General features: G+C 38.8%; 1 protein-coding gene and 1 pseudogene across 3 annotated transcripts in view; one reads left to right on the forward strand and one right to left on the reverse strand.

Moving 5' to 3' along the window:
* The window catches only part of EFHC2 (EF-hand domain containing 2), a 193,649-nt gene that overhangs the window by 104,050 nt on the left and 67,224 nt on the right, over positions 1-22,375 (forward strand). For all 3 annotated transcript variants that reach the window (XM_017502055.2, XM_017502056.2, XM_037729057.1), the window contains 2 exons: positions 1,551-1,747; positions 4,444-4,574. In XM_017502055.2, the coding sequence (XP_017357544.1) occupies positions 1,551-1,747; positions 4,444-4,574 (328 nt within the window). The remainder of the gene's footprint in view (positions 1-1,550; positions 1,748-4,443; positions 4,575-22,375) is intronic.
* LOC108285064 lies at positions 7,673-18,047 on the reverse strand (annotated as a pseudogene).

The following is a 22,375-nucleotide window of genomic DNA, read 5'->3' on the forward strand; positions in this document are numbered from 1 at the left end:
AATCTCTTAAATGGGAACCTAAACATTTAAAATGATAAAGGTGGAACAGTTTTGGTTGGCTTTGGGCTGGGGTACCTGGAGTTACCACCTTTTTGCCACTATCCCTCCTTCCTCTGTGGCCTCTGAAGCACCTCTATGGAACCCGATGGCTTCAAGATCATGGTCTAGGTACCACTGGTTCTACTTACAGCCAGCAAGCCAAGAGGAAGTCTGTATTCTTGATAGTCCTACTTAAAAATTTTTGTTTGGCTGTGAGACAAAAATCCCAGATACACAAATTCAATCTTCAGGGTCCATCTTTATCTGGCCCTTCTGTCTGTTGAGGTTGTTGCCAAGGTTCCAGCACTCAGGCCCACAGAATGCCTCTCTGCAATATGCTGGTACCACGGCCATCGCTGAGGAGAGCCATTGACTTACCTAATCATGGCACTGTAGGATCCTGTTCTTTGTCTTGACATGTTTAAAACTTTTATCTATGCTGAAGACATACATTTGGGCAGAATAATCAGTGATGTGCTGGTTAACTGGCTCTTTGAAAATATTTTAAAAGCCCTGATTTGTACTGTTTGCCAGTTTCCATGGTGTGAATACCCCAACTATGGCCAATTTCAAGCAGCCAAGAGTTTAAAAACTGGCTTGCGAAATCTCTGAAAATTCAACTGTCAGCTCCTTTGAGCTGGTATAAGCTACTTAGCACACCAGTGAGTAATGAATAACTTCTATAACTAAGGCTCTACGGTGATTTCAATAATGGATCAAATCTTAAAATATGAAATTGCATAGGGATGAATATAAGTCATGCTCTTACAGGTCAAAAATCAACTCTAATACATTTAGAATGGGGAAGATGTGGCCAACCAAGTTGCAGCATGTGTGAAACAGAAGGGAAAAAAAGATTTAAGGGGACTCCCATAGTTATCTTTGAAAACTTAAGTAATCTCCTTTACAGAAGTAGGGCATTTGCTACTTAATCTGCATATCAGAGTAAGTATAAGACATCATCTGGGACAAATAGGTGGAAATAAGCACAAGTGAGGAATTTTCTAACTGCTACTATTCAAACACGCTCTAAAGATGAGTATCTTCCTGATGTTCCACTCTCCCATTATGCTACTGGGCATATATAGGAGGTTTTTGCCAAGTGTTTATTGGGCTGGAAAGAGAGTAGAGAGAGAGAAGAAAAGGCTAGAATTCCATGCCATTTTTTCTTTTTCTTTTTTTTTTTTTTGAGATGGAATCTCGGTATGCTGCTGAGGCTGGTCTTGAACTCCTAGCCTCAAGCTATCCTCCTGCCTCAGCCTCTCTAGTTGCTGGGACTGCAGGCATATTCCACCCTGCCCAGCTTTGCTTTTTGTCTTGAACACCTTCACCTAGGAAGTCTTATTTCTTTGCTCACTCCCTCATTCCTCCCTTAAGTTCGAAAATAACAGGCAATATGAGTTCACAGGTAACTTATATGGTGGTCTGTGCTTGAAGATAAAGTAACTCTGAAGTCAAGTCAGATGCTTCTTTCAAGAATAAAGACTGCTCATAAACTTATTTTTCTATAGGAGTTACTGGTGGAATGTTCTTGAAAAGAAGTCGCGTTAAGAAGCCTGGACAACCAGTCTTTAAAAGTGAACTGTCTGAATATTTCAAGGCCGAGGAGTTCTACGTTGGAGTCACAGTGAATGTGAATGGTTACCTGTTTCGTTTGCTCAATGCTGATGAGTATACGTTAAAATACATGGAGCAGAATGTAGATAAGGTGAATTAACTTTATATAATTCTTGACTTGCCTCTCAGCCCTCTGCAGTCTGTGTTTTTCTTTCTCTAGGGCCTTTTTCTTCTTCATCTTGCCACCAGTTTTACATTGTGCATTCACACATGTGGGCATGAATAATGGATCTGTGTGACTTGGCCACACATCCCATCACAGAGGCCAGGTCCTTGTCTACTCTGTTTACATGCTGGGTTCTCCTCTGCCCAGCATCACAGATTCCAGGCACAGGCAGGAGGCAGGGCCAGGGTTGAATCAAGTTTCCTGGGTTTTCTGCTGACACTAACAATGTTTTCAGAAAGAAATTCAATGACTATAGGAAAGGAAGAAAATCTGGTGCCACACACTGTGCCGTCCAGGCCTGAACAAACAGAAATCTCAAGGGAACTGAATAGTTGCTGGGGTTGCACCTTCCCATAGCGGTAGCCACCTGAGGCCTAAATAAGGATTTAAGGATAAATTGGCAACAGTGAGGTCAAATAGTATTTTGTTTTTTTTTTTAAAACAAGATGGCAGATGGGTACTGTTACTGCAAGTGCTATTAAGGCAGTGCTGTTCAGTAAAAATAACATATTGATAAAATCTTGATTTTACATGTGGACTAGTTCAGTGTGCAAACATATATATTTGGGAAGCATTGCCTAATATGGAAAAATCTATCTGGAAAATTTTATTTTAAAAGTTTTCCTTTAAATGATAATATTTATGTACCATTTATATACATACAGTGCCAATTTTGTCACCTTTGTAGATAAAATGCCCGGGGTTAAGTTGCTAAGATCGATGTCTCTGTGTATATCACATCTTTCATATCAGTTTGGGTCCTCTGAGAAGCAGATGCTAAAGCAGAACAAGAAGTGTGAGAAATGTCATGGGGGAAATTTCTAAGAAGGATAAAGGGGGAGGGGCCAGGAGTGGGCAGGAGGGACCTTCAGACCGGGAGGCAGGTTGAACCCCTGTGGAAAGAGAGAGAAAGGAAGGAGGGGTGTGTAGGGAGAGCCTCAGCCAACAGTGCAGCTCTGGGAAAGTCTCAACCAGGCTGAAGGGCAGCCCCAGAGCACAGACTGCCTATTAGAGAGGTCCCCTGTCAGGCAGGAATGGCCTGGCTCTAGTCCCCCTGCTGTGCTTTGTGTCACTGGGCAGGAACAGCCTGGGGAGAGGGTGGCCCCAGCAGTGACATTGCCTGTGAACTCTGTGAATCTGGAAGGTATGGCAGCTGGAGCCTGTCAGCCAACAGTGCTCTTCTCTCCAGGATCTCTCTTGACAGGCAGCCTGAGAAGTGCCCTCCATGGCTGCCACACCGTCTCTTCATTTGTAGTCTTAGGGATTCAGGTTATCATAAAACCATGAACCCATAGCTATACGAAAACACTGTATGTATCTAGATGAGAAACTCAGTCATTGAGAGTTTAGATTTCTGGAGACCAGCAGGCCTGGCTTGGGAACCTGACTCCACATTAATAGCTGAGGGACCTTACATATGTAGTTTTCCTGAGCTTCAGTTTCTTCATCTTTGGAATTGGAGGAACAGCAGTGCCTGTTTCGTAGAATTGCTATGAAGATTAGATGTGATAATATGTATGACGTGCTGAAATAGCCATGAGGCCCATGGTAAGCTCAATCAGTACTGCTATTGTAAATTAGAGTTCTTTTTCCAAACAGACAGTGAACGTATACCTTAATGTAAAATATATATGTAGCATAAATGTAAGATATAAAGGGTTTTTTGTTTTGTTTTGTTTTTTACCTTTGGGGACAGTAAAAGCAGGGTAGGATGTTATCTGGTGTCAGTATCCCAAGTGAAAACTGTATTATTTTAAAACTACCCTTAACAAAGACATTCTAAGCAGAGAAAGATTGCTATACTATTTAATATCAGCCTGAGGAATCTTTTCAAAAGAGCTAATAGATCCTGTCATGGAAATAGATGAAAGGAAATGAAAAAACGTGGGAGGGGTAGGGATCTGCGAAAGGTGCCAAACCACCTGGATCATTCTCTGGTGGGAGAGAAGGATCTTTATACTAAACTGCCATCAATGTTTTTATTTTAAAATTTCCTCTTCTCATTTTTGATCTCTTAGCCATAATTATTTATGACCTTATGTTTAACTGGTTGCAAGAAGTATTCTTACCGAGTAAAAAAGCTAGTTACAGGGCAGGAGACAGGAACACTGGACAGCCCGGAGAATGAATGTGCGAGGGCTACCGTGCCTGCCTGAATCTTTGATATTCAGTCTTGCTCTCATTAGTGTGTTGCCTAATGAACAACAGTTCTGGGGGTTGGGGCCCATTCTAAAGATCTAGAGAAAATAGAGGTCTACTTATCCAGTTTTGAATCCCCATTTTTTCCATTAGGATCTCCCAACATATTGGGCCAATATCCAAGGATTATAGGGAGGAAGCTGAGACAGAAGCAGGAGTTGTTTTCTGATCTGTGGCCTGCTGTTCCTTAAGCTCATTTCTCTCAGAGCTGGGGCCTATGCTGATGGTGAACTGTCATCCAGAAGCTTTAACTGAGGAGATGCAAAGCTAGTATGCCTTCTCGGTGTTGGTATCTTTGCAAAGACAAACCCGCTAACTTCATGTCCACAGTGTGAAGTCCCTTTGCTGGCCATCAGAAAGATTGGGCTCCTGAAGTGTTAGGAATATTTCAATATGTTTTTCCTTTCATTTCCCCCTCACAGTATCCTTTCAGTGACTTCGAACGTAGCCTGCAAAAGGTGAAGCAAGAAGAATCAAGATCCAGAGAGCTCAAGCAGGTATTTAGAGCTGCTGACTGTAAGCACACAAAGATGGTGGATTATAATACATTCAGGTAAGCCACGTTCTGCTAATAATAATCTGTTTTCCCCTCAAGATTGTCCAAAGAACAGAAAGAATTATTTCTTTCCTAATTAGTTAACTATTTTCTATTGGGAATTGGCATTTCTTTGAGTTTGTATTACTCTGTGGTCAAGTTTTGGCCACTAATACTCTAGTAAATGTTATGAATTTACATATAAAAGGGGTTTGTACATCGGAACAGAGGGGCAAAAGCATAGAAAATCAGCTGGTCACATTGTCTTATGAATCATGGGGTTGAAGGATCAGCAGAATGCTGGGAATGGTGCAACTGAGTGACAAAGACAAAAAACTCAGCTAAGAGCACCTCCTCTCACCCAAATCTGGGGGACAAAGGAGGGACATCTCCAGCAATGTGATAAAGTTGGAAAATAGTAAAAATGTTACCGATTATCAGAGCAAAGGTGATATGTATGCACCTGTGTGTACTTGTGCTTATGCATGTGTATTCTAAAAGACATGAAAATATAGGAATCGAGGGAAAAATACATGACAGTAGTTGGAAATACTATAACAAATCATGATCAAGATTTTCTCTAAGGTGAAGCTGAATTCTGGGACTATCCAGTGGCTGACCTAGGCAAATTTCCAAACAGCAGAAACACAGGGAAATTTAAATCCAGGGTCTCGTACAATTGTGAGACTTCTTAGCCTGAAAACAAAGTGAATGGAGCGTTTAGGAGAGTAAATTAAATCATGGTTGGAGGACAAAAGGCACTTTCTCTTTAGGCTGAGAATTCTGGCTCCTGACAACGATAGTGGCTGAAAGCTATATAGTAAACTCCATTTGATGCAGTCAAGATGTGGGCTGAGAAATGAGGAAGTGAGCCCGGGAGAGGGTAGCAGGGAGGTCTTTCCAACTTTGTGTCTGCAGTCGCCTCTTGCATCACTACCTGGTGGCCCAGAGCCCACCATTAGGCCCAGAGTGTCCCAACAGCTCATTTGTTGTTTTAACAAAGCTCTTTTGTGTCTCCAAAATGCTCTTTTGAGAGAAGCAGTCAGAGGACATATTTTTATTGTTTAGAATTCCCAACCTTCTGGGATCAATAAGAATTTATAGTTCTTTGTTATTGTTCATAGTCACATACACATGTTCGTAGTGTTTTGGAAAATAAATGGAGACAGTAAAGAGCAGAGACAATTACTCAGGCCATGGGCTAATGGAAAGCAGTGGAGGAGAAAACAAGAAATTTCCATCAGAAATGAGGGAGTGGTTTCGTTTTATTATTTGTGTCCTTTTACAAAAGCATCCATTTTCCCAACACTCCCAAAGTCTATTGGAAACACTGTAGTGAGTTTATAGGGCTTTTTGGGAAGCACTTAGGCCAGGCAGGCAATCCAAGGAGGAAAAGTTGCATTGCAGATGGTGGCCTGACCCTAATTCTGGGTGGGATAAAGGACCACTACACTGTGATTGGAGGGGTAGCCTCAAGGAGCTGCATGCTGAAAAAAAAGGAGCTCCTGGTCCCAGAAATTCCTTAAAATGAAAGTCAGATCAGATTACGCCTCGCTTGAAAAATCCTTCAGTGACTTGCCATTGTCCTCACAATAAGATCCAAACATTTGACTGCAGCCAGCAAGGCCTTGAGTGATGTGAGTCTGTTTGTATTTCCAGTGTCACCACCTCTTTTTCTCCAGTTCTGTCTTTTGGCCTCATTGACTGTCTTTCAGTTTCTCAAACACATCAAGCTCTTTCCTGCCTCTGAGCATATGCACACCCAGTTCCCTCTGCCTGGAATGCCCTCACCAGCGTCCTCTGCATGGCAAACTCTGGGACTGATTTCAAATGTCAGCTCCCAGAGGGGCTTTCATTCACTCACCATCCTATGTAAAGTAGATCATCTGCTGTGATCTACTTTAGCACATCTTGCATTTATTTCATTTAGAGATCTGTTTAGTTGGGAGTGAGGTGTCTATGTGTGTATGCTGTGTGTGTCTAATATTTGAATATGAGCTTTCTGAGGGCAGGGAGCTCAATGGTCTTGTTCCCTGTGGCATCCCCTACTGCTGGAGTCCATATATATATATATATATATAGTTACCAAATGAAATAATCACTGGAGTTGTTCTTGGGGGTTCTAGTTTGGAGGTGATGGCATGGCCTCCAAATGAGAGCATAGACCAAGAGTCTAGATGTAGTGATTTATATGACATGCTTGGTGCCGGGTGCTGAGCCCTCTGTCTTTGGAACTCCTCATTCGTGCTTGGCTCACAAGTGTGGGTCCCTGCACGTTGTCTTCAGCGCTCTCTTTTGCTTCTCAAACTCTTTCCTGAGCAAAGAAAAAAGAACTAAGTAGCCCATGTCTATCACATCATACCCTAATTCAATTCTTTTCTCAGTGCTTTTACTAGCTAATATTTTCCTTCCTTTACATATGTGGGTAAGTGTGTGTGTGTGTGTGTGTGTGTGTGTGTGTGTGTGTGTGTGTGTATGTGTGTGTGTATGTGTATTCTGGCTCTCCTCACCAGAATGTAACCTCTTTGAGGGTAGGAACCTTCTCTTTCTTGTTTTCTGCTTTAGCCTTATGACAACACAATGTCTGGCAAACAGTAGTATTAATAAATACTGGTTGAATGGATACATTTTATCTAGCCCTCACTGCTTTGGCTCTGACCTGCAGGCTGATTGTCTCTATGCTGGTTCCTCAAGCCCAGACCTTTCTCCTGAACTATAAACCTGGAAATATGAATACCTCTGGGACATATCCCTCTTGCATGTCTTTTAGGCATCCCCAAAAAAACTTTCCCTAACTTGATCTCATTTTCTTCTTTCATAAAGTTGCAGCTAGGGGACTGTATCCTGATAAAGGCCATCATGGGCATTCCCAAGAGCCCGGACCAGGGATTGGCTTTGTGTCTCCCCTCTCTCCTCTCACGACCTCTCCCACTCACCCTTTGAAATTGTACATCTTGAACTACCCCTAGAAACTTTCCTTTCTTTCCATCCCTGGCTTCATGGTTGCAGTTCAGCTTTTCATCACTGTTTACTTGGACCATCTGCAAAGCAGTATAACTGGTCTCATTTTCTTAACTCTCATCTTCCAAAGTTTTGCCAGAGCAACCTTCCTAAACTCTGATCAGATCATTCCTCTGCTCTTAACCTTGCATCAGGGTATCACCTGACTTTGCCCACCTCTCTCCCCATGTTTCCATTTCACTCGAAGAATACTTTTGTAGAAGCCACCATTTATTGAGCACTTACTGGGGGCCAAGCACTGTGCTAAACGCTTTACACCTACTGTCCACGGGTAGCCTCCTGTTGAGTTGTTACTTGTTTGCTTCCCCGCCTCCACATCAGCTCCTGCCAAGTGCAATAGATGTTTGCTGAATAATTTAATGAATGATCCTATTTCTAAAGGAATGTTCAGTCTAAAGCTTGCATCAATCAAGTAAATAATTGATTACCTTGTACCAGGGAAGGGCCATCTGGCTCTCACTTAGGGAAGTAGAGAGAAGCTAGGCCTGATCTTCACTAGCCAAGTGACTTGGGCAACTCACTTCACCTACCTGCATCTCACTCTTTTGTTCATATATTGGTTTCTGAGGTCCCTTCTAGGCTCTGACAACTGGAAACTCTGAAAATGTAAGTTTATAATATTTTTGTAAAATACTCTCTTTTCAAATTTGTGCGTTGAGATGGTAGAGAACAACAGAGGCAGGCAAAGGCAGGATTGCAGCATAGGCCTATGGACTTGGCCCCTGTGGCCCTGACTCTCTCCTGCTTAGAAACCTGGCACTCTCATCATATATCTGGGGCTTCAGGGCCCAGATCTGCTGCTCTAGGCAGTGGTCCAAGCCCCCGGCATTGCCCTTCTTCTCAGAGACGTGCGTCTCCTCTCATGAAAACCTTGAGGATAGGAGCTAATAAACTACCTCTCTATAAGGTGCCATGGTTGATAATGGACTCATGTGCAGACCTCCCAGAGATATTTGCCTCAGAACACACCTGATGGAATGCGGGAACAGGCATCCATCAGGAAACAGAAGTAGGGATTTTTTTTTTTTAATGTTTTATTTGGGTAGGGAACATTTCTCTTTTGCCTTGTGGGAGTTCACTTCTGCTTCTGTTTCATTGATCCTCTCTAGGATCTTTTTGGCATGGTCTATCAGATTTGCCTATGAGAGCTGCTGATCATTATCCAAGAGAGTACAGAGAACCTTTCTCAGAGCCTTGAGATAAATATCTGGTGGCAGTGGTGGGCAGATTTTAGCAGGGAGCAGGGCAGGGACTAAGCTTGGCAGGCCTACTATTTCAGGTAGTTGGGAACATGGGCAGGGTGGAGCTTCCCAGTGAGGGCCCTGGACTCTGAACCACAAGCAGCAGCAGTAGCAGCACTGAGAGCCCAATGCCAAGGAAGATGTGGTCAGCCCATCTCTCTGGTCACCTCCCCGAGCCTTGATCTACCCATCAGAGACAACACCTGGCCCCATGTAGCCAGTGTGTATTTGGTTAGCTGTGTGCTTATCTCTTCTCCCCACCTGGGGAAGCTGTCAGAGGGCAGGGCCCATGCCTGTTTCACTCTTTTGGCTTTTCCAGATACCTCCAGAACCCAGTGTATCAGGCCTCAATGAACATAGTGAATTATTACAGGGTTCTTCTTCAGGCCCCCATTATCAATTATAGGGTCAGTAGCTCTCCTGTGAACATCCATGCAATAAATTCCTTCTAAGATTTAGAACCTCGAGGAAATTTTCTCTCTTGCAAAACTAAAATTCTTTCTAAAAGAGGTAATATAACAGAAATAATTCTTATCACTGGTTTTGGAGTTGGCAAACCCAGATCCAGTCTTGACTCTCTTGTTTCCCAGCTTCTTGGCCTTTGGGAGGCTGCTGAATAATTTTTTCCTCTGTAAAATGGGGACAATAATACATAGGACATAGCTGTTGTGATGAATACATTTGATACTGGTATGTAAAATTCTTATTGTAGCTGATTAGTGCACAGTGCATACTCAGAAAGTGAAAATGCTTTATCCCAATAGTTGCAAACTGGTGTCATAACAACAGTAATAGCATCTACATCCTGTTTTTAGTATTTCAATAAGCTTTATATTTTCTCATGGTGGGGATCATTCAAAACATTCTTTAATAAATGAGGTTGAAAGAGAAACTCTAAAAACTTGTAGGCCTTGAAGATGGAAAATAATAAGCATCATGTTGGTGGACCAAGGCATGGAAACATTAATATAATCCACCCTATTGCTGTCCTTTACTTCACAGAAGCAGATTGTAAATTTAGTGCTTAGAACATGGTAATGGTCTCATTCTGATTTATCTAGGACAATTATCTCTCCCTTTATATGGTTTTGCTCTATTTTTATTTAGACTACTCAGTGTACATTGTTATTGGTGTTTCTATTGTAAGCAGTCTAGTATTTTTTAAGGAAGCCAATAGTCCATGAATCTATATGAACAAAAGCAAAAGCAAAGACAAGTAAAATCCCAAGGCACTCAAACGTAAGTTCTTATAATGAACCAAATAGATTCTTTGACAGTATTCATAGCCTGTCTTCAAAATGGAAATCTCAATATATATTTTTGAAAACAGCATTTTGAACCTTCCTAAAAGCGTTAAATGTAAGTAATGTGATGTTGTAGAAAGAATGCTGGCCTGGGAATCAAAAAGATGGAGACCTTTGATTTGATTCTGTCACTGGCTGCTGGTGGTGTTTGTATTGGTGAGGGCTTAGTTTTAAACAGGAATATTCTCTCTGGCTAGTAAAGCAAAAGAAAAGAATTTATTAAAAGGAGCCTGGGTAGTTCACAGTGTCTTTGGAAGGGCTGGAGAAACAGGCTTGAGGCTGAACTATAGGAACAGTGCCCAAAACAGGGCTGTAGAACTTGTCTGATGAGAAAATGACCTCTGTTACCACTGCCACCACCCATGACTCATTGCTGCACTTGCATTGCTGCCAAGAACCTGATTTTACCACAGCCATAACTACCACCACTTCTGGCAATCGTCCTTTACCACCCCTGAAGGCTGAGCTCCTTTGACATCAAACGTGGCCCGCCCTGAGCTGCTTTTCTTCTGTTGATTCCTTCTGAGGCACAGTCTTAAGTAAGCTCCCCTGATTGGTAGAGAGCCTGGGTCAGCGGCATATTTCTAACTGCAAGGAAGTCTGGGAAATTGAGCTCTGACCTCTATGTTGGGGTGGTAGGGAACTTAATGTGGGAATTTCCCCACATTAAATAAAAACTATTTAAAAGATAGCTTTTGTAGAAAGTTTCAGTTAGACAGGATGAATAAGTTCTGGAGTTCTGGAGATCTATTGTACATCACGGTGACTATAGTGAATAATGATGTATTATATACTTGAATTGCTAAGAGAGTAGCTCTTAAATGTTCTCACCACAAAACAATAAGCGTGTGAAATGGTAGATATGTGACTTAGCTTGAGTTAATTATTTCTAAATGTATATGTATATCAAATCATCACATTATGTGCTGTAAATATAAACAATTTTTAATTGTCAATTATACTTTAATAAAGCTGGGGAAAATAAAATAAACAAAAGGTAGCCTCTTCATTTGCCATGAATACTGCAGGGATAGTAAATCCAAACCAACATGAGCCAAACAGGGAACACAATTGTATGTTGGCATCAGGGACTAAAGTCTTTGTAACCAAACCAAGCAAAGAACCTACCTAGTGTTAGTACTTTGAAAATATTGTTTTGACTCACCAAGGAGCTAAGTAAGATGCAAAGCCCTCCCCTACACGCTGGGAATACTCTGAACCCCTCTGTGGTGACTGAGCAACACCAAGCTTCTGGAGGAATTGGCAAAACCCAAGCTATCTGAAAGAACAAGAAGAAATTGTTGTTAATTTTTAAACTGTAAATTCTCTTAGAATTTGGTTTCTCCGAAATGAGTTATTTGCTTTGTGATGGTTGTTATTTGCTGTATCGATGATATTTGAGAAAATGAAGGATAATGTGAAATGCTGAGATGAAACTTGTAACTTTGGCTCTGCTGAGCTGCTGCTTGTAACTCTGGCTCTGCTGAACTGTTCTGGTAAAAACAGGAACTCTGTGAAAGGGACTAGCCACATAGCTTGACTGCCGAAGAGAGATGACAGTGCATAATAGGCTTCTCATTTCAGAAAGCCTGTAAACGGACGTATAATAGAGAGGGTTATTACCTGGATTCCTTTCCCAGGAAAGCCATATTGATTAGGGCCCTGGAAAGGGGATGCGAGCCCTTATGGAAAGCCTATAAACAGACGCATGAGAGGCGTCTGTCTCTGTGGTTGAGATAAGGATGTAAAAGTCTTTCTTCTCCCACTGCTCCTCCAGCCTTCATGGAGGCCCCCTCCTCTTGGAGCTTTGTGGTCAGGCTGGTTGTCCTGTGTTGGATCCTGTTCCCCCTGTAGCTGTGAGCCCAATATGTTCTTGCTGATAATAAGTTTATGTTTCAGCTGTATTCTTGCTAAAGTGTATGGTTTCTATGCTGACCCACAGAAAGTTATCTTTACATTGTTCTGCTTTTATAATACCACGTTGTGATTTTTGTGCACCAGTTTTTGCAAATATATTCTTTTTGTATAATTATCACTGAAACTTTGTGTAACTTCACTCCCCCTCCCCTATTGAAAGAGCACAATAAAAAACTGAGGTTTTCAGGGGAATGTCAGACATCCATGGAGCAGCTTTTTGTGGCGTCTCCCCTGGACCCAGCTTTAAAGAAAACTTTTTCCTGTCTCTCTTTCTCTTTCACCAACCACTTGATCACTTTGAGAGATCTTAAACCCACATTGATATATTGGGAGCCAGTCTCGCCAATACCTACACTTGGCTACTTTTGCAATCTCTGATGAACCTTTCTGAGTTTCCATTGCCTTAAATGAAGGTATTGGATTAAATACAGGTTTATAGGTTGAAAGCTGGCAGTTATATTTTGTTTGGCTTTTGTTTAATGTTTTTAAAATTAAGAGTTTAAACATAAGAAAATATATATCTGGTGCTTCTTGGAAAATAGAAATTGGACCCTCATTTCTCCATGGCAACAATCTTTTGGGGGTGAATGGCACTTGTCCTCTTTAGGTAGAGCCTGTTCTCTGCATTTCCTCTCAATCTCTACAAGTCCTTATTGTCTCACACCAGGGCACCTTCTCCTATTTATCTTACATACCTACCCAAGTAGGTACTAGACTAGGTAATTCTTGGATTAGATCATTATAAGGTACTTACCAGACATACAATTCCATTATTTTGTTACTGTAGGTACTGTGGAAATAGGCATTTAGGAGTCACTGGATAAATAGTTCAAAATAGAACTGAAGACTGATTTTTTAAAATTAGAACTCAAATATGATTGTATACTTGGAAAATCCAAAGCAATCAATTTTGAAATGGTTGGCACTATTAAGAGTATTCAGGAAAGTAGCTAAATATAAGAAAGCTATATACAGAACAATAGCTTTACTTTATATCAGCAATAACTACTTAGGAAGTGTTCTAAAAAGGGGAAAACTATTTGTTGTAGCAACAAAAACGATATATCTGGGAATAAATTGGACAAGAAACGTTAAGACTAAAATGAATGCAGTTTTTTAAACTTTATGATATCTCTGAATGGGAAGACAATATTGTGAAAATTCTAATTTTCCAAATTAATCTATAGATTTCAAGCAATTCCCATCAGAATTACACAGTAGGTTTTTGCTGTTGCTGTTGTTAGATTTTGTTTTGTTAAACAGGGTTAGGGGAGATAAATTGACTGATTATGAAGCTCCTTCAAGAAGAATAAGAGATTAAGAATACACAATAAAATGTTGAAAAGAATATTAAAATGTAGATGCTAGAAAGGTATATGATTTACATACATTGAAAACATTTTCTAGCAGAGAAACAAAAATATCAGTGAAATACAGTGTAGAGTCCATAAAAAACCCATTTTTATGAACTTTTGTGTAGGGTATAGAGAACATTTCAAATCAGTGGAGAAAGAATGGATTATTAATAAAGATTTTGGTGACAGTTGACTAGAAAATGCTTTTATACACTTATTTTGTGGTGGAGCACAGTTTCCAAAAGCCATAAAGGAAAGATTATATTGACTATAGAAAAATTTTATATCTCTCTATACAAAAGAAACCACAAACTTAAAAGACAAGGGACAGACTAAGATAATATATATATATATATATATATGAACACATACATACAAATAGTCTTTAACTATATATATGTGTATATATATATATATATATATATATATTTAGTTCATGTATTTTATTAACTCGTGCAGTTACTTGTCTTCTGGTTTGTTGAAGCAGTAAGTCAGACAACATTTGCCACAATAACGTCTGTCAAAGTGGTTTGCGATAAATACTCCAGCACCATATTCTCAGAAGGGCAGTCTTTTTTTTAAATTTTTTTTTAATTGCATTTTAGGTTTTGGGGTACATGTGAAGAACATGCAAGATTGTTGCATAGGTACACACGTGGCAGTGTGATTTGCTGCCTTCCTCCCCATCAAGAAGGGCAGTCTTGATGAAAGCGGCTAATTTTGCCATTCTCACCCACCTTATAATATTTCGGGACAGTCAGCTTAATCTTTCTCTTGTGCTTATTATTCTCGGGAGTGGTGTAGGACTTCTTCTTCCTTTTCTTAGCACCACCACGAAGTCTCAACACAAGATGAAGAATAGACTCCTTTTGAATGTTGTAGTCAGACAAAGTACATCCATCTTCCAGTTGCTTGCCAGCAAAGATCAGCCTTTGCTGATCACAAGGAATTCCTTCTTTATCCTGGATCTTGGACTTTACATTTTCTATCGTATCCGAAGGTTCAGCCTCGAGGGTGATGGTCTTCCCCATAAGGGTTTTCACAAAAATCTGCATTTCGGTGGTGGCTCCATTGGAGATGGCGGATGGAAAGAAAAAAAAAGAGAGAAACTAAGTACAAGAACCAGGGGATTAACATTAAGTACTTAAGAATTTGTATAAAATCAACAGAAAAATACGGGTCAAAGACAGGAATAGACAATTCACAGAAGAAATACAAATAGTCTTTGAACCTATGAAAAGATGCCCAATAATGACACAAGCTGAAACAATAATGAAATATTATTTCCACTTACTATATTGGCAACATTAAAAAAAAATAATATAACTGACTCCAGGGGAACATGTCGGGTAACAGGGACTCTTATTTTCCATTGATAGGAGTTTAAATTGGTTCAGCATTTTGGAGGGCAATCAGCAGAATGTGTCTAATGTTTAGATTCTTTTACTTGGTAATTGCCTGTGTAGAAATTTTTTATTTGGAAAAATTTAGACAGGTGAATTGATAACTATATGTATATGTGCATGCACAATATTTATTGCAGCAAACTTTAGTAAACATTTGGAAAAATAAAATGCTCAACAATAGGGAAATAGTTAGATATATTCTATTGCACTAATTTAAGACAATATTTTTTAGCCATTAGAAAGAATGAGGTAGACCACATATGCATACCAGAAAAAATGTTTGATGTATCAGTCAGGATTGGCTAAGTAATGCTGCAGTAACAACAACCCCTTAATCTCAGGGAATTAAATAAACAAAGGTTTATTGTTTGCTGACTTAATGTATCTATTGTGGTTGTCAGGGGAATTTTGTTCATAGTAGCTACTCAGAGACTGAAGCTGACAGAATAGCTACTAACTTGAATGTTGCCAGTCACATCCATAAAGGAAAGAGAATTTTGAAGGATCAGTACAACAAATTCTTACCTGGAAAGAAATACATATCATTTTGGCTAGCACTAGTCACGGTAGTCACAAGATACCACTCAGGTGCTCAGAAGAAATAGGGAAACCAGATCTTGGTGAACAGCTATGGTGGCTACCACATTTGTGTTGTGCTGTTTTGTAGATAAAGCAAAATCCAGAAGTATGTTAATATCCTACTTATTTCAAAAATGTAAAAGTTGTGTGTGCATGTATATTTATATAAATATTTCAAGGAATGTATATCCTTTAAAGAAATGCTAGTGGGCTACACACCAAGCTATTAGTAGAGTATGCCTTATTCCTTGATTTTTAATTTTTTTGACAATAAGCAATTATTTTTAAAAATTTTATTTAAATAAAACCTAAACAAAACAAAAAAGCCTGGACAAAGAGCTTATTGAACATTTTTTTTTTCTTGCTTCAGTTTCCAGAAAGAGCTGATGGTAGATGCTGGTAGAATGTTCTGAGCAAAAGTCAAGAGGCTTGGAATCATAGAGCAGGGCACAGGTTGTTGTAGTTGATACTCTACCTACCCTGATTATTGACTTCAGTCAAGTAATTGTAATGTGCTTACTTAAAATTCTTGTTTCAGGGGCCACAATATTTTATGTTTATGCAATTACAAAGTTTCAGAGGTTTAAAGTTAAGTTTTGAGTTGAAATAGTTTTTATAATTTTCAAATTCCTATCAAATTAGCAAGTCTTACCATTCATTTTCTCTAACATGTTATGAAAATTTTAAAACATCCAGAACATTTGGAAAGATTAAACAGTGGGCACTCCATATATCTACCATTATACCATTAACCTCTTACTTTATTTGCTTTATCATGCATATCTCCATTTATACATCCTTATATCCATTTATTAACCCATCTTAATTTTGGTGTACTTCAAAGAAAATCACAGACATCAGTTACTTCTCTCTAAATAGTTTAGCATGCTTACTGTTTTAGTTTTTTTTTTTTGATGTAAAATTTATGTTCAATAAAATGCACAAACTTTATATATTTGCTGAGTTTTAACAAATGTACCCTTGTGCAACCCAAATCCATACTAACACATAGAACATTACCATCACTCCAGAAAGTCCCCTCATGCTCCATCCCAGTCAATTTCGGTGCACATCCCCCATTCAAGCAGTAACTACTGTTCTGATTTTTTTTTTTTTCACTATAGGTGCTTTTTTTCTTTTTCTTAACTATAGGTGGTTTTTCCCTGTTCTAGAATTTCATATGAATGGAATTATACAGTGTATACACTTTTGTGGCTTCTTTTGTTCAGTACGATTTTGAGATTCATTTGTATTATAGTGTTTCAGTAATTCCTTTATATTACTGAGTGGCATTCCATTGTATGAATATACCATCATTTTTTGATTCATTCCCCTGCTGATGGATACCTGGGTTGTTTTCAATTTGGGGCTAATATGAAAAAACCTGGTCTGAATATTCCTGACACAAATATTTTTGTAAACATTTTTATTTCACTTGGTTATATATCTAGGAATGGAATTGCTGGGTCATACATAAAGTAAGTGTATGTTTAGTCTTTTGAGAAACTGCCAGACCTTTTACCCAAGTGGTTGTATCAGTTTACATTTCCAAGTCCACATTTTCAGTCTTTTATGGTGTTGATTTTTGTGATCTGTTTAAGATGTCTTCAGCTGGCTCAAAGTCATGTTTCCCTTTAATAGCTTTATGGTTTTAGCTTTTGCTTTTAAGTCTATGGCCTATCTCAAATTAAATTTTGTATATGGTGTGAAATAGGGATCAAGGTTCATCTTACTTAAATTTTTAAAATGCTTATTTGAAATTCTTATGGGCCATGATATTTTATATTAAAGAAAAAATAATTCTAGAGCTTTAAAGTGTAATTTTGAAATGGAAGAGTTTTCATAATTTTCAAATTCTTATTCAATTATTGACGTCTTACCCATACTTTTTTTTTCTTATCTATTGTATACTTTTGACTATTAAAATATCAAATTCTCCTTTGCATAGGAAGCTAAAATACTGGCCTTTTATGTTTTCTCAAATCTTACAGTTTTCAATAGTTTCCTTATGTAATACATTCATATTTCTTGAAAATTGAAGTATTCTCACAAAATAATGTCCCAGTTAACTGAGGAATGCTAGATACCAATGATCTTATTAACTGAAGGAAACTGTGTACCACACATATAGTAGGTTATATTTTCCAAAGATTGCTTCAACAGTATCTCCCATCTAACATGCTCACCTGTAATGTGAACTTGACCCTTCTACTGAGGGATAGTGCTATGTCATTTCCCCTTGAATCTTTTTAAATTTACAACTTTTTATTTTTATGGGTACATAGTAGGTGTATATATTTATGGGATACCTGAGATATTTTGATAAAGGCATGCAATGCATAATAATCACATCATGGAAAATGGGGTATCCCCTTAAGCATTTATCGTTTGCGTTACAAACAATCTAATGACACTCTAAAGTTATTTTGAAGTATGCAATTAAATTATTATTGACTATAGTCACCCTGCTGTGCTATCAAATACTAGGCCTTATTCATTCATTCTGGTTTTTTTGTTCCCACTAACCATCCCTACCTGCTGCCCTCCCCTCTCACCCCTTACCCTTTCTATTCTCTGGTAAGCATCTTTCTGCTCTCTGTCTCCATGGGTTTGATTGTTTTGACTTTTAGATCCCACAAATAATTGAGAACGTGCGATATTTGTCTTCCTGTGCCTGGCTTATTTCACTTAACATAATTACCAAATCTCATTCTTTTTTCTGGCCGAATAATACTCCATTGTGTGTAAGTACCACATTTTCTTTATTTACTTATCTGTTGATGGACACTTAGGCTGCTTCCAGATATTGGCTATTGTGAACAGTGCTGCAACAAACATAGGAGTGCAGATATTTTTTCAACATACTGATTTCCTTTCTTTTGGGTATATATGCCCAACAGTGGAATGCTATATTATATGGTAGCTCTATTTTTAGTTTTTTGAGGAACCTCCAAACTGTTCTCCATAATGGTTGTACTAATTTACATTCCCACCAACGGTGTACGAGGGTTCCCTTTTCTCCACATCCTCTCCAGCATTTGTTATTGCCTGTCTCCTGGGTTTTAGCTGGGTGAGATAATATCTCATTGTAATTTTGATTTGCATTTATCTGATCATCAGTGATGCTGAGCATCCTTTCATATGCCTGTTTGCCTGTATGTCTTCTTCTGAGAAATGTGTATTCAAATCTTTTGGTCATTTATAAATCGTATTTAGATTTTTTTTTTTTTTCCTATAGAGTTGTTTGAGCTCCTTGTATATTCTGGTTGTTAATCCCTTGTCAGATGGGTAGTTTGCAGATATTTTCTCCCATTCTGTGGGTTGTCTCTTCACTTTGTTGATTGTTTCCTTTGTTGTGCAGATGCTTTTTAACTTGATATGATCCCATTTGTCCATTTTTGCTTTGGTTGCCTGTGCTTGTGGGGTATTACCCAAGAAATCTTTGCCTAGACTGATGTCCTGGAGAGTTTCCCAATGTTTTCTTTTAGTAGTTTCATGGTTTGAGGTCTTAGATTTAAGTCTAATTCATTTTGATTTGATTTTTGCATATGGTGAGAGATAGGGGTCTCATTTCATTCTCTTGTATCTGGATATCCAGTTTTCCCAGCACCATTTATTGATGAGACTATCCTTTCCCCAGTGTATGATCTTGGCACCTCCCCTTGAATCTTGAGTGGGCTTGTGACTCACATGTAACCAATAGAAGATGACAGAAGTAATGCTGCATGACTTCTGAGGCCAAGTTAGAAAAGATGCAGGTTGCGCATTGTCTGGTGTGACAGTTCCCTTTGGAGTCTGAGCTACTGCATGTGTAAGAGGTCCTGCCACCTAGAGACTACTATGCTATGACGAAGCCCAGGCTACATGGAGAAACTACATGTGTGTGGTAATTCGACTGGGAGCTCAAGCTGATATCTCAGCTAATGGCCCTTGTCATGCATAATTCAAGCCTCTAGTTATAGAATTTTCCAAGTTAAAGCCTCAGACATTCTTCTGCGCTGTCTGAATTGCTGACCCTCAGAAACCATGGAAATAGCAAAATGGGTGTTTTAAGCTGTTTTTAGGTTTGTTTGTTAAAAAGCAATATTAACTGGAACAGCATGCACCAATGCATTCCAGGGAAATGAAATACTAAAACTGTACTGCACTCAAGCAAAGTATTTAATTTTTGGTTATTCGGAGAACAATTTGATATCCTTTAGTGACTCAAAGTCATGGCTTTCCAGTTTTTTAATGGCAAGGGTAGATAAATCTTGTGCCACATCTTGGAAGAATCTCATCTTAAAAGACCTCCCCTTAGGGGAACATCACGCACTGGGGCCTGTTGGGGGATAGAGGGGCTAGGCGAGGGATAGAAGACGGGGGGATTTGGAAGGGATAACATTAGAAGAAATATGTAGATGACGGGGGGATGAATGCAGGAAACCACCATGGCATGTGTATGCATGATCTGCACATGTACCCCAGAACTTAAAGTATAATAAAAAATAAAAATAAAAATAAAAAGTATCACAAGTTAAAAAAAAAAAATTATTTGCTTAATAAAAAGAAGACCTCCCCTTGTCGTACATATAATTCACATGCAAAAATATATGTGTGTGGATATATATAGATGCATATCCACATACACACATATGTGTGTGTGTGTGTTTGTGCACATCGAGATTCTTTGTACTTGTATCTTCCATCTGCAAGAATAGTAGGGAGTCTCTTCCTTTCACCTGAATTAAGGCAGGTGTGGTGGAGGCTTTTGTGAGTTTAGATGTGTTTTCCATCCAAAGAACATGTGGTCTCCTTTTCTAAGATTTTAAACTCATATACAATAAGATTCACTTTTTTGGTGTACAATTCTGATTGTGATGCATTCCTAGAGTTGTGTAACTGTCACCACAATAAAGATTCGAAATAATTCTATCACCCTGCCTTCCCACTTCCAACTGCCCTCCTCCAAATGGAAGTATGCTTTCTCTTGAGTAAACACATAGGAGTTGAATGTCTTGATCATATGATAGGTGTATGTTTAAACTTTGTAAGAAACTATCAGTTTTTTGTTTTGTTTTAGGGGTTTTCTACGTCTTTCATTAGATTTTTTCCCTAGATATTTGATATTTTTGGTGCCATCGAGTGACATCATTTTTAATGGTTGCCCTAGAGTTTGCAATATACATTTACAACTAATCCAAATTGTTTCCGTTCGTTCTCACACTGCTATGAATAACTACCTGAGACTTGGTCATTTGTGAAGGAAAGAGGTTTAATTGTCTCACAGTTTCGCCAGCTTTACAGGAAATATGACTGGGAGGCTTCAGGAAATTTACAGCCGTGGCAGAAGGTAAAGGGGAAGCAAGAACCTTCTTCACAGGGTGGCAGGAAAGAAAGAGAGAGAGCAAGGGGGGAAGTGCCACATGCTTACAAACCATCAGATCTCCTGAGAGCCCACTCACTATCACGAGAACAGCATGAGGGAAATCCACCCCCATGATGCAATTACCTCCCACCAGTTTCATCTCCCAACACTGGGGATTATAATTCAACATAAGATTTGGGTGGGGACACAAAGCCAAACCATATCATAAGTTCACTTTCCGATAACACTATACTAGCTTCACCAGTAGTCAAGTACTCCTTCCCCCTTTTCTTGTATCATTGCTGTCATTCATTTCACTTACACACAAGCATACATAAGTGTAAAACCATACATAATCAAATACATTGTTGCTATTATTTTGAACAAACTTTTATGTTACATCATTTAAGAATGAGATAAATAAAAGCTTTTACTTACCGTCATTCACTACTTCCCTAATGCTCTATCTTGCCTTATGTTGATCTAAGTTTCTTACCTAGATAATTCCTTTCTCTTTGAAGAGCTTCTTTTAACATATCTTGCAAGTCAGCTCTACTGACAACAAACTCTTTCCATGTTTTCTGAGAAAGTATTTCTCCTTCACTTTTGAAGGAAAAATTTCAAAGGATACAGAATTTTAGATTGGTGGTCTTTTTCTCTCAACACTTTAAATATTTCAGTGTACTCTCTTCTTGCTTGCATGGTGTCTGAGAATTCAGATGTAATTCTTACCTTTGTTTCTCTATGGGTAAGATTTTTTTTCCCTGTAGTTTCTTTCAAGATTCTTTAGCTTTCATTTCTTACAGTTTGAATATGAAATGCCTAGGTACAGTTTTTTGTTGTTGTTTTATTTGGTTTTGGTTTGTTTTGTTTTGGGCATTTATCCTGTCTGTTGTTCTCTGAGTTTCCTGGATCTGTAATTTGGTGGCCGACATTAATTTAGGGAAATTCTTAGTCATTACTTATTCAAATTTTTCTGCTGTTCTTTTCTCTCTTTCTTTTCCTTCTGGCATTCCCATTATGTGTTTGTTATGCTTTTTGTAGTTTTCCCAGTTTTTAGGTGTTCTGTTCCATTTTTTGTTTTCAGTCTTTTTTCTCTTTGCATTTTGGTTTTGGAAGTTTCTATTGACATATCCCCAGGTATGTCAACATAAGATTTGGGTGGGGACACAAAGCCAAACCATATCATAAGTTCACTTTCAGATAACACTACTAGCTTCACCAGTAGTCAAGTACTCTTTCCCCCTTCTCTTATATCGTTGCTGTCATTCATTTTACTTACATACAAGCATACATAAATGTAAAACCATACATAATCAAATACATTGTTGCTATTATTTTGAACAAACTTTTATCTTAGATCTGAGATTCTTGTCCATGTCCAGTTTACTACCCCATTAAAAGTATTCTTCATTTCTCTTACAGTTGTAAACAAAAATAAAATTCAGAGACCCTTACCTCGTCTGAATGAACCCCTCCTCTCAGCAAGGGTATCCCTGAGGGACTAACCTGAGGGACTAGTTCAGGCCATGATGAGGGATAGGGGTCAGACATACCTCATTAAACCCTCCTCTCTTTTGGGATTACTGATAGAACAGACTCTTTAAGTCTGATGAGAAATGTATACAATCTATTCTCTCTGAAGCCTG

Source organism: Cebus imitator, unplaced genomic scaffold, assembly GCF_001604975.1.
Source record: "Cebus imitator isolate Cc_AM_T3 unplaced genomic scaffold, Cebus_imitator-1.0 Scaffold289, whole genome shotgun sequence".
NCBI classification, from domain to species: domain Eukaryota; kingdom Metazoa; phylum Chordata; class Mammalia; order Primates; family Cebidae; genus Cebus; species Cebus imitator.